Source organism: Indicator indicator, unplaced genomic scaffold, assembly GCF_027791375.1.
Source record: "Indicator indicator isolate 239-I01 unplaced genomic scaffold, UM_Iind_1.1 iindUn_scaffold_328, whole genome shotgun sequence".
Classification (NCBI taxonomy): Eukaryota; Metazoa; Chordata; class Aves; order Piciformes; family Indicatoridae; genus Indicator; species Indicator indicator.
Genome location: NW_026539365.1, coordinates 6,537 through 18,937, shown reverse-complemented (window position 1 = coordinate 18,937; position 12,401 = coordinate 6,537). Strand labels below are relative to the sequence as shown.

Genomic DNA, 12,401 nt, shown 5'->3' with positions numbered 1-12,401 from the left:
ACCTGGCTGCAAGTGGATGGAGGAACAGCTTCAGGCCACTGCAGCTATCCCTTGGCAGCTGCTGCCTCTTCCTCTGCAGATGCCAGCAGGGAGCTGCAGGGTATGGACTCCTCCTGGCCATGCCCAGGGCAGGAGGGGTGGAACTAGACGATCCCTTCCAAAGCAAACCACTCGAGGATTCTATCTGTTGATCTGGGCACCTTTCACCTCCCTGGTGGGGGGCCCTGGCATCCATGGCATCCCTTTCATGGCTCCATCCTTCACGAAGCATCCAACCCTCATCACCCTCTGCTGACCAGTGCAGCTGGGTTTGTGTTTTAGGAAGAGCACTGAGCCTAAGAACATGGATCACCAGGAGTGGGGCTGAGAGGAGCAGGGCAGCCAGCCCAGCTCTGGCTGCTGAGGCCACAGAGCCACAGCCAGAGATGAACAACCAAAGCTAGACAGAAACCCAAAGGAATATCCCATGGAAATGGATGTTCCTTCATGCAAAGAAACACCAACTGCAGACACAGTCACCCTTTCCTCCAGGAAAGCCCTCCAGGGATGGGGACTTTGCCACTGCCCTGGGCAGCCTGGGCCAGGCCTTGACAACCCTCAAGGGGAAGAATTTTTTTTCCTCACGTCCAACCTAAACCTCCCCTGGAGCAACTTGAGGCCATCTCCTCTCCTCCTCTCACTTGTTCCTTGGGAGGAGACCAACTCCCACCTGGCTCCAGCCTCCTTTCAGGCTCTTGTAGAAAGCAATGAGGTCTCCCCTCAGCCTCTTCTTCTCCAGACTAAACACCCCCAGCTCCCTCAGCAGCCCTGCTCTCCAGACCCTTCACCAGTTTTGTTGCCCTTCCCTGGACACACTCCAGCACCTCAATGCCCTGCTTGGAGTGAAGGGCCCAAACCTGACCCCAGGGTTCAAGTTGTATCCTCACCGGTCCTCAGCACAGGGCCACAATCCCTGCCCTGCTCCTGCTGGGCTTCAGCATGAAGAATCCTTGTGGCTGCCCTGGAAGAGCCAGGAGCCTGAGCACTGCAGAAACCTCTCCTGGCTGAGCCCCTGGCAGCAGCAGGAGCTGAGGCACAGCCTACCTGAAGCGAGTGCCCAGCTTGAGCGCCGGAGCCAAGGCTCTGTCGGTGACGATGGTGGTGCCGACGCCGACGGCCTGCACGGGGATGACGTAGCCACGGCTGTGCTCCACCAGCAGCTGCACCTCGGCCTGGAACTGCTCAGTGTCAGCCAGGTTTGCTATGACAGACACTGACACCTCGCTCTCGGGGGGAATCACTCCTTGGCTGGGTTCGATCCTCCAGCACGAGCCTCTGCCAGACTGGAAGACAAGGCAAACACCAGCTGAGGCTGGAAACCACAGCCCTTGGGCTCTTGTGGGCTGAAGGAGCAAGGATGTGAGGGGAACAAACCAGAAAGGCTTTGTCTGCCTACAGCTGAGCTGGGGGGGCTGCAAACAGCACCTCTGCAGGAGCTTACACACCCTCTGTGCCACTCCTCTCACAGACTCCCCTCATTACCCACCACATCACCCAACCCAAGGGTCACTCCTCCTCAAGAGAAGGTTGTTTCCTCCTCCAGTCTCCTTGGACTGAGTGCTCCCTGCCCAGCAGGAAACACACTGGCATGCAGATCTGCAGCTCTCAAGTGTCCAGCATGGTGTCAGTGGGACATGCTCCACACTTCAGGGCTGTGCTTGGGCCAAGAGGCCCTGCTCACCCCAAACTCTGCAGCATTCTAGGAGAGGTTTTTCCCTTTTGAACAGAAAGCAGCAATGTGCTGGCAGGCTGGACATGAGCCAAGCACAGGCAGGATCCAGGGGAAGTCAGCTGGAGTTTCCAGCCTGGCAGCACTGAGCTCTCACAGGACATCTGCTATAAACCTCCCTCTATTAGTTTCAAACCATCCCTCTTGTCCTGGCACTACAGCTCCTAGTCAAAAGTCTGTCCCCAGCTTTCTTAGAGGCTCCTTTAAGTACTGAAAGCTGCAAGAAGTTGACTTTTCTCCAGCAGATCCCAGTGAGAAGATCAGAGAATCACAGAACGGTTTAGCTTGGAAGGGATCTTCAAGATCATCTAGTTCCAACCCCCTGACATGGGCAGGGACATCTTCGATTAGAGCAGGTCACTAAAACCCCTGTCCTCAGCTCAAAGCTGAGGGACCTGGGATTGTTCCACCTGGAGAAAAGGAGGCTGAGGGGAGACCTTCTGGGTCTCTACAACTCCCTGAAAAGAGGCTGGAGCCAGCTGGGGTTCAGTCTCTCCTCCCAGGTAACAAGCAATAGGACAAGAGGAAATGGCCTCAAGTTGCTCCAGGGGAGGTTTAGGTTGGACATGAGGAACAATTTCTTCCCCTTAAGGGCTGTCAAGGCCTGGCCCAGGCTGCCCAAGGCAGGGGCAGGGGCCCCATCCCTGGAGGGATTTCAAAGCCTTGGAGCTGTGGTGCTGAGGGCCATGGTTTGGTGGTGACCTGGCAGTGCTGGGTTAAGGGTTGGACTGGATGATCTGAAAGGTCTTTTCCAACCAAAGGCATTCTGTGATCTCAGAGCTCCAAAACCATGACTCTCACACTCAGAGACCTTCCATGAAGGAAAGGGAGAACTTGGAGACATGATCCAGGTTCGCTGTTGCTCAACCACGTACACAAGCTCTGCTCCCCTGAGGGCTGCCCCAGCTGAACCTGCCCCCAGTGCCAGGCTCCTCTGGCCACCTTCTGATGGAACATCTTGCTTGCTCTCTCAGGCAGCCAGGTGGAAAGGCTCCAGATGAAAACTGAGCCCCAGGTGGCCACACAGCAGCCATATTCATTGGAACCCTTTCCAGATACTCACCACCTCTGCGTGGAAGGCTGCAGGGATCGGGGTCTGATTGCAGAGGTGCAGACTCCGTGAGGCCTCCTGGAAAACTTGGATGCTGCCAAAATTGATCTGGCTGGGCTGCACGGAGACAACTGGGCCTTCTCCAATGCTCACCAAATAGATTTCCTGCTCCAGCAAGAAGGGAGGAGAGAGAAAATAAAAAACCACACTAGGGAAACCTGACAAAGATTAGACAGCTCTGAGGCTGCTCCTGGACAGGGGGTGAGCTCTGCCTGCTGGAAGTTTGCAGTGTTGTAAGGCTGAACCAGAAGGCCTGCAGTAAGTGTGGGCTCTGGAGGGACCCCAGCCGAAAGCCACAAGCTCCTGTTTGTCAGGGGGAAAGCAACCCGTCTGCCCAGCCTGCAGTCCCACCAGCAGCTCTCCTTCCTCTGCCCTGTGCCTGCTCCCAGCCCTGATGCTGCTCAGGCTTGCCCCAAACCACCCTCCCTGACTTCTGCTGCTGCACAGCCAGGCTTGGGCAGCAACTCTTGAACAATCCCAAAGCTACCCCTTGAAAAGCAGCCCAGGCTGGCAGCCGAGCTGGCTCTGCAGAGGAGAGATCATGGAAGTCGGTGCTCTGCTTTGTGCTCTAGGGTAATCCTGGCACAACCTGAAGAACAGAATTGATGACAGCATTCCAGCAGCATTTTCCTCTCTTGACCAAAAGTAGTGTTCTTGCAGAAGCAACAAAGAGCACTGGATGTGGAATGTGGATCCCTTTGCTGCAGCACCTTCTCACCTCATTCCAAACCCAGCCTTTGCTTCAGCAGCACTCTGGGCTGTCCCTGTGTGCTCTTCCCCAAGAGCACCAAGGAAGCAGCTGCTGCTCTTCCTCTCCTAACAGCAGAGGACGAGAGCCAGGGACGCTCTTGGCTCGTTACCCCATCCGCCATGGCCCCAGTGCAATGCTGTGTCACACTGATCACCATCCAAGAGGACACCACCCTGCCTCTCCTCTCACCATCACCCAGGGCCTGGCATCCCTATGGTACAAGCTCCCTTTGCCCTGCAAGAAGCCCTGTATGCTTCAGGCTCCACCAAGCCATGTGGCACAGAGCAGACACCTCCAGCACTCACCAGTGGTCGCCTTGCACGCCCAAACACAGCCACCCGGGCAGGAGTGTACTGCTCCCCTGTCACCTGTGCCTCCAGGCTCAGGGGCACCTCCACGGAGCTATGAGGCTGAATGATCCCACAGGGCACGGGGCTGGAGTACAGCACAGCAGCATCCTCCTGGTGCTCCTGGAAGGGGCAGAAGCACAGCATGGGATGGGCTGGAAAGGACCTTTCAAGCTCATCCAGTCCAAGCCCCCTGCAGTGAGCAGGAACATCTGCAACTAGAGCAGGCAGCTCAGAGCCCCAGACAGCCTGGCCTGGAATGCTTCCAGGGACGGGGCAGCTCTCACCTCTCTGGGCAACCTGGGCAGGGTCTTACCACCCTCAGTGGAAAAAAAAAAAAAAGTCTTCCTCTTATCCAGTCTAAAGCTCCCCCTTTTAGTTCAAACCATCACCTCTTATCCTGTCACAACAGGCCCTGCTCAAAATCTGTTCAGTGCTTTAAGCACTGAAAGGCCACCAGAAGCTCTCCCTGGAGCCTTCTCCTCTCCAGCTGAACAAGCCCAGCTCTCACAGCCTGGCCTCACAGCAGAGGGCTTCCAGTCCTCCAGCATTGCTGTGGCCTCCTCCACCCCCATTCCAACAGGTCCCTGCCTGTGCTGAGGACTCCAGAGCTGCCCCAGCACTGTCTCAGCAAAGCACAGCAGAAGGGCTGAACCTCCTGCCTGGACACAGCTGCCTCTGGGCTGGCAGTGCACAATGCCAGCTCGTGACCAGCTTTGCACCCCCCAGTACCCTCAAGTCCTTCTCCATAGGGCTGCTCTCCAGCCTGGATTGATCCTGGCCATCCAACACTACTGGAGAGGGACCTCGTAGAAAAATTTCAACTCCTTAACATGTCCACAGCAGCAACTCACAAAGAGTTTGAAATCCCTGGCAGGAAGGCACAGAATGAGAAGCAAGCCTTGGATGGCCTCAGCATCCTCAGGGGGTCCCAAAGCTTCTGCATTCACAAACAGCCATGCTTGGGCTGGCAGAGCACCTTTTCACCACCCTCTGAGTTCTCCTGCATGACAGCACCCCAAAACCCAGAACAGAAACTGCTTCCCAAAGAGCTGAAATTGCTGCCTCAGGTGGATCCTCAGGAAGGTTCCCATTTACCGGCTTCCTAAGGTTACATTTGGGTGGGTTCCTGTTCTCAGCAAACCTTTAGGATGGCCTGGAAACCATCAAGGTCTCATCCAAAGCCCTCTTCTCCCAACCAAAGCCCTGGCTGACACCTGAGGGCAGGAGGTGGCTGTGATGCCAACCTGAGGCAGAAGCCCGTAGCAGCCTGGCAGGTCACTGTTGTTCACCAGGGTCAGCATCTTCCGGGCAGGGAACTGCAGGTAGCAGCGGCCAAAGGTCACCACGGGGTTGAGCACTCGCAGATGAGGAACCACACACCTGGGCAGAGAGATGGCCAAAGGGACTGGAGTCGTTGGCAGAGGAGAGGTTTCTTGACTCCTCACACGGTGTGGAAGGGAGCAGAACACCTCTGCTTGGGGCAGAGTGGCTGCAAAGCGCCACCAGCATCCTGGCCTGGATCAGCAATCGTGTGGCCAGCAGGACCAGGGCAGGAATTGTCCCCCTGGACTCAGCACTGCTGAGGCCACACCTTCAAATCCTGGCATCAGTTTTGGGCTTCTCGCTCCAAGAAGGCCATTGAAGTACTGGAGTGGGTCCAGAGAAGGGCAATAAAGCTGGGGAAGGGTCTGGAGAACAGGGCTGGTGAGGAGCAGAGCTGCTGGGAGCAACTGGGGTTGTTTAGCCTGGAGAAAAGGAGGCAGAGCAGAGCCCTTCACGCTCTCCATAAGTTCCTGAAAAGAGGCTGAAGCCAGGTGGGGATTGGGCTCTTCTCCCAGGGAACAAGTGATAGCACAAGACAAATGGCCCCAAGCTGTGCCAGGGGAGGGGCAGTGCTAATCATTAATAGAATTGCTGTGCCCTTTAGGAAAAGGCTCATGGCCAGGCCTGTCCATTCTAGGCAGATGCTCCTCAAGACAAGTGCTTTCAAACCCTGCTCTTCCCATCACTGGCTGGGCAGAACCAGCTCAAGAAGCAAGGCTCCTCCTGTGGTGCTGGAGCCAGCAAACCACGTGCAAGGGGCTGGATGCACAAGGAGAGGGTTGCACAAGGAAGGGCTGAAAGGAAAGTGCTGGTACCTGGCTATGAGGGGCAGTGACAACAGCTCCTGGCCCACACCATTCCACATCCACCACCAGTGCCAGCTCGTACGTGCCCACAGTGTTGGAACAGAGGGTGACCTGAGGGGAGAGCAAAGCACCTAACACTTCAGCACTCCCACAGCTGCTGTCCTTCCATTCCCATGCCATGGGAAGCAAGGGAGGTCTTTGTCCTAGTTCTGCTGCTCCACATGCAGAGCACAGGCTCTGGGAGCACCAAAAGGCTGCTGGCAAGAGCTACTTTGAGAAATGCCTTTGGCAGTTCCCAGGCCATGTGCGAGACGAATGCAAGCACCAGCACAGCCATCTTCTACTCAGCACTGCATGACAGTTAAGGGACCAGGCTTTGATCTCCACTGCAACAGCAGAAATGCAGGGGAAAGCTGCTGACTTCAGCAGAACCACTTCAGCTTTGCAGTGGGAAGCTGATGCAGAAGCTTGGCCCAGCAGAATCTGCTCAGCCTACAGCCACCAGAGTTTTTGCAGTCCAGCGGAGATCACTGCAGTGAATCCAACTCATTCTGCCCACAGGACAGGAGAAACAAGAGCAGGGAGAGAAGCCAACTGCTTCCTACAGCAACATCTCTCCTTGGAACGGCCACCTGCTGTCCTCAGCCTTCCTCTGCCCATCTGCAGTCACAGGAATAGCCATAAGCAGCTCTGAAAACACGAGCAGTGCCTTCTGTCCTTGAGCCTGTGGGGCAAGAGCTGCAGCTTCTGACTGCGGAATCCAAAAGCTGCTCCTTCAGGAAAGTCCCAGAGCAGCACAGCTAACAACAGCCCAGCACTGCTGCAGGGATCCTCCCTGCCTCACCCTCAAAGCCAGCACCACTGGAGCCCTCTCCCAGAGCAGGGAAGCTTCAGCTCCGGCTGCTGAAACCCCTCTGGCCACACTGCTCCCTACCTGGATGTCCACGAAGCTCAGGGCACGGATGGTGCCTCTGCAAGGGCTGATGGTGAACTCGCAGGGCCTGAGGCGCCTCTTGGCTCTCTTCTTCCAGGAGGGGCGAGAGTTGTCCAGCACCTGGACAGCACTGGGCACGCTGGGCTCTGCCACGCCGTCCCCGGGCACGCGGAGGGTGAAGGCCATGGGCACCAAGGAGGTGTTGGTGAGGCGACAGGACAGGCTGTGAGGAAAGCCTAGGAGAAAGGACACAGCTCTGCACCTCTGCACCACGGCTCCTGTGACTCCTGCTGGGAATATCCTGGGATGATCAAGCTGCACTTGGGCTTTGGCTCTCTTCAGTCTGAGCTACACCTGCTGGGGAAGCCAAGCCAGGGGCAGCTCTGCACAGAAGGACCTGGCACTGCTGGGGGACTACAAGTTCCCCATGAGGCAGCAATGTGCCCTCATGGCCAAGAAGGCCAAGGGTGCATTCAGAAGAGTGTGGCCAGCAGGGCACAGGAAGCAACAGGAGCCTTCAGTTGCAAAGGCCTTATCCATCTCATCAGCTGAGGAGGCCACTTCTCCTCTTGGATACCATGGTTCTGCCTGCTGGGATTCCTCTTGGTTTGTCTGTTCACAAGGAAACCAAGAGACAGAGCAGGGATGGAGGGAGGGGAGGATGCAGCTCAGCAAAGGCCAGCAGCTCTCTTAGCAAGTCCATCAGCAGGATGAAAACAGAGAGGCATCCTGACCAGGCTGATCATAGCTCTTCAATCCACCCAGAACTGGTTTCCCACACAAACTAGAGATCCCCTCAGCAAAAAGCCTTCTGTGACACTGAGCTGAAGAACAAGAATCTCCATTTCAGTGCTCAGTCAGCAAGCAGAGCTGGGCTTCTGCTGGGCAAGGAGAAGGAGCCCAGGTCTCTGAGGACACCAGTGCCTGAGGGAGAGCTATTCCTTGGCCACATTACCCAGGAGGTGACAACGAGTGGCCCTCACAGCACTAATAAACATCTACATTGCAGGTCAGGTGGGGAAACGGTGTCCAAGCCTGGCAACATTTACCCACAGCAGCTATGGGCTAGGCCATAGCTTCAACTCCCTTCTCCTGCAGTCTCATCCCCTGGGCCCTCCTGGGATTACCACAGACATCCTGCTGCCAAGGACTGGGAGCCTGGGGCTAACCAGACCATGAGGGACACCACAAGACACTGGTTTGCTAGTCCTTTGGGCCTCTTTGATCTCATGATAGCAAACCATTGCCCAAGCAACCTGAAGCCCTGCTTTAACGTCCTGAAGGCTGCTCTGGAGGGCCACGAGTGCTGGAGGCTCTGAGGCTCCATTCTGGTGCTGCACAGAGCCCTCAAGCTGTGCTCCAAGCCCAGGCCGCACTCACCGAAGGAGACATCCCCGAACCAGAGGCAAGGGACATCGAAGTGAAAAGTGGGTCCAGTGACACAGCCCCTGTGAGGAACAGCAGAGGAGGGGTGGGGTGGGGTTGGCTTGGCTGCAGAGCACTACAGAGCCTGCAGCTTGCATTGCTGCAGGCACAGAGCAAAGCTGCTCTCAAAGCACACTGGGCTTCAATCAACCTCTCACCTGACAGTCAAGGTCACAGGCTCAGGGGATCCTTCCACACTGAACCGGAATTCTTCTGTGAAGTGTCCCAGGACAGAGGGACAGAAGCAGATCTGGATGACTTGGAACTCATCCGGCAAAATGAGGCCCTGACAGGGGGAAAAGGTGAAGCAGGAGCCCAGAGTTGTAGTTGGAGAGACCAAGCTGAAGCAAGCATCGATGGCTCCTTTGTTGTGCAGGATCACCTGCAAGACATGAAATGGAAACAGGTGAGGAAGCTTCCTTCCTTACAGGAGGCTGATTTGTGCCCTGATCAAACACCTCTGTGCCAGGTTACACCCATCCTTGATGGGGACTGAAAAGAACCCAGCCCCAAGGTGGACAAAAGAAACTCCATCCAGGTGGGCAGAGAGAGACTTGGTTTTCCCCCTGCCAGGAGGAAAGGTCCCCTGGATCAGAGGTGGTCTATTCCACTCCCCCTTCCTGTCCAGCAAGCCTCTAAAAAGGGCAGACATCTTTTACTGTCCTCTCTTTCCCCTGCACATCACTGCTCGACAGAAGGGCCCTCACTGCTCCTGCTTCCTGCACCCCCCACGTGCTCCTCCATGCTGCAGCCAAACTTTCTAAAGAACTGAATGCATTTGCATCAAGGGAATCCAATGCCAGCTGGGCCTGGTTTTGTATATTTTTCTATTTACCCTTCACCCTATGCCTTTGTAACCTTCCCTGTTACTGCTACACATAGCTATTGTTTTTAAATTACCTTTTTTACTTCCAAACTGATTCCAGATCATTTTTTTTTCTGTGATCTTACCTCTCCTTTCTCCTGCCTAATTTGCTTTACCTTACCAGGAAAGAGAGAGGGGGAGGGAATCTAAATCTCTTTCCATTTGGGCTTTTGGACTCCAGGTAAAGCTCAAACCAGCACAACCTCACAGCTGGAAAAGGCAGAAGATGCTGCCTCTGCTTGGCAGGAGCCAAAGGGAAGTTCAGCCTTTGGGGGTTTTATGCAAAGCAGCCAGAACCTCCTCGAATGAATCCTAGAATGGTTTGGTTGGAAGGGACCTTCAAGATCATCCAGTTCCAACCCCCTGCCATGGGCAGGGACACCTCCCACTACACCAGGCTGCTCAAGGCCTCACCCAGCCTGGCCTCCAACGCTCCAGGGAGGGGGCATCCATGACCTCCCTGGGCAGCCGTTCAGTGTCTCCCCACCCTCACTCTAGAGAATTTCTTCCTAATCTCCAGTCTCAATCTGCCCTCCTCAAGCTTCAACCCACTCCCTCCAATCCTGTCACTCCCAGCCCTTGTCAAAAGTCCCTCCCCAGCTCTCCTGTAGCTACTTCAGCTACTGGAAGGCTGCTCTAAGGTCTCCCTGGAGCCTTCTCTTCTCCAGGCTGAACAGCCCTAACTCTCACAGCCTGTCTGCATAGTAGGACTTCACCCCAAGCCCTGCCAGCCCCTGCTGCTCACCTCATATTTGTTGGTTGATCCAACAAACACCTGCCCAACGTCCAGCTGGTCGAACCTGAAGCAGAGCCAGGGCCCTCGGCCTTCCCCTTGGATGTGCAGAGGCAGCCTGGCCTCACGGCCTGGGGAGAGAGTTCCATTGCACTGACTCATTGAGGGCTTCAGGTGGGAAGGGACCTTTTGAGATCAGCCAGCCCAAGCCCTCTGCACTCAGCGGCAACAGCTGCAAGTAGAGCAGGTAGCTCTGAGCCCCAGACAACCTGCCCTGAAGTGGTTCCAGGGATGGGGCACATACCCCCTCCCTGGGCAATTTGGGCCAGGGTCTCACCACCCTCAGTGTCAAACATTCTAGAGGTATGAGGAGGTCAGCCAAGTTGTGTGGAGGAATCAAGGAGCGTAATTAATTGACTCCCTAGTTAAACATCCTTGGTTTCCTCTTGAAACTCCCAGGGACTTTGACTCTGGAACAGTTTCCACCCTGACAGCACAGTGGATCAGCTGCTTTGAAATGCTCATCTTCCAAGGAGTGGCTGCAAGAGTGAAGCTCTCCTGAAGGCCCAGCAGGGTCTTTCAAGAGCAGGCTCCTCTCTCTAAACACAGAGCATGTGCTCAGCTCTGCTTCCTAGAGCCCCAGAGCAGTTCAAGGGCTGTGTGCAAGCAGCTCTCCTATTGCTCTGCAATGCAAAACCTCTCCTGGCACAAGCCCTGGAGATCCACCCCTGCTGCAAAGTGATGGACATCTCCCTCAGCAGAGCAGAAAGCCCAGAGCCAGCAGCTCAGCACTGGCAACTGTTTGAAGCAAGACTTCCCTTGCCCAGCTCTGACAAGCGCAGCTAGGGACAGGAAGACGTTTTGGTAACACAAGCCCTGGGCTAGCACTGGAGGTGGCACTGGCCAAGGGAACCCAGCCTAATTCCTGACAAGTCAAAAGCTGTTCCCTATCATCTGTGTCCATTGGCTTGGAGCAGGAAGGAAAGCAACAGAGCAGCAGGGTTGGTGCTTTCAGCACCCTCCAAGAACGGGAGCTGGGCTGCTGGACCTCCGCGGGCCCTGGAGGTGAGGCAAACCATCAGGTTCCCTGGAGGAAGCCCTGCAGCAAGCTCCCACCCCTGAGACACAGCCTGAGCAGCACCCTGCAGAGATGGACAGGAAGGACAAGGAAGCCTGAACCTGGCTGCAAGCACTCCCTGCCCAGTACTAGCACAGCAAAGCCACCACCTCTGCAAGGGCAGAGCTGCTGTCACCCAGGGGGCAGTGACAGCTGCTGCCACCAACAGCCTGACCACGCTGTGGGGAGACAGCAGCAGCACAGAGCTCATCCAGCAGGCTGCTGGGGCTCAGCTTTCCAGGGAGGGCCTTCTCCTGCTGAGCAGAGCAAGCACTGAGCAATGCCACCCAGGGGAACCACAGCCTCAGAGTTGCCAGGGGACAATTCCCAGGCGGGGAGAAGCACCTGCTGGCCAGATGTGGTCCTTTGGAGGGCACCCTGCACTCAGCAGGGTTCTCCACCCAAGGGCTGGCAGCACCTGGCCAGCAGGAAGAGATCCAGGGGCTGGCAGCACTCTGGAACTCAGCTCCTACCACCTCAGGAGCCCCAGGATGCCTCCAGGCTATGAGGACTCTTCTTGGAGGGAAACAGGCCAGAGGGGCTTAGGGGCCACTAAAGCTGCTGTGTTCTGTAGCTCCTTGGCCTTCACAGACACCTCACAGCAGAGCGAACCCTGGCAAACCCACAGCAGGGAAACTGAGCCCTTCACTGCCTCACATGTTCTGGGATCAGTGATCCAGAGCCAGTGTCCTGAGCCCTGGCCTTGGACAGGAGACCAGCTGGGAGCCACAGGGACGGTGGGCATGTGTCTTGTTGGCCACTGACCCGTCCTAACAACTAGACCAGGACCAAGTGGGCTGGAAGGTTGCTTGTGCCTGGCCTTCAGCATGGGGCAGAGCCGCAGCAGAAAGGAGCTGTACCTGAGATGTCACAGTAGAGCCTCGCTTCATAGACTCTGGCTGCCTGGGGTTTAAAGGTCACCTGGATCTCAGCTGAGCAGTTTGGCCACACCTCTCCCTCCTAGAAGAGAAGATGGCAGCAAACCATTGATCTCCAAACCTTCCAGTTCCTGTTTGCAGCCACAGCCCTGCAGCCTTTCTTCAGAGCACCAAGGGAGAGTGAGGAGCAAACAGCACACGTGCTGGAGTGGGGGAGGCAAGACAGACACAGGCAAAGCTCTGCATGGGAACCTGCTCCAGAAGGGATGGAATTCTGGGAAATCAAAAGACTGAGAAGGCTGGAGAAGGGGAGAGACCCAGAGAGCAGCCCACTTCTAAG

At 56.1% G+C, this 12,401-nt stretch overlaps 1 protein-coding gene across 1 annotated transcript; it reads right to left on the bottom strand.

Annotated features, from left to right (window-relative positions):
• Positions 1 to 1,079: 1,079 nt before the first annotated feature.
• LOC128980585 (hydrocephalus-inducing protein homolog) lies at positions 1,080 to 12,143 on the bottom strand (the record flags this gene model as incomplete). Its single annotated transcript, XM_054399049.1, is given in 11 exon segments — positions 1,080 to 1,322; positions 2,832 to 2,984; positions 3,936 to 4,100; positions 5,225 to 5,360; positions 6,119 to 6,159; positions 6,161 to 6,220; positions 7,044 to 7,279; positions 8,424 to 8,491; positions 8,627 to 8,850; positions 10,079 to 10,197; positions 12,044 to 12,143. Coding segments are annotated over 11 exon segments (1,545 nt in total), but the record flags the coding sequence as incomplete, so codon positions are not given.
• Positions 12,144 to 12,401: the final 258 nt, after the last annotated feature.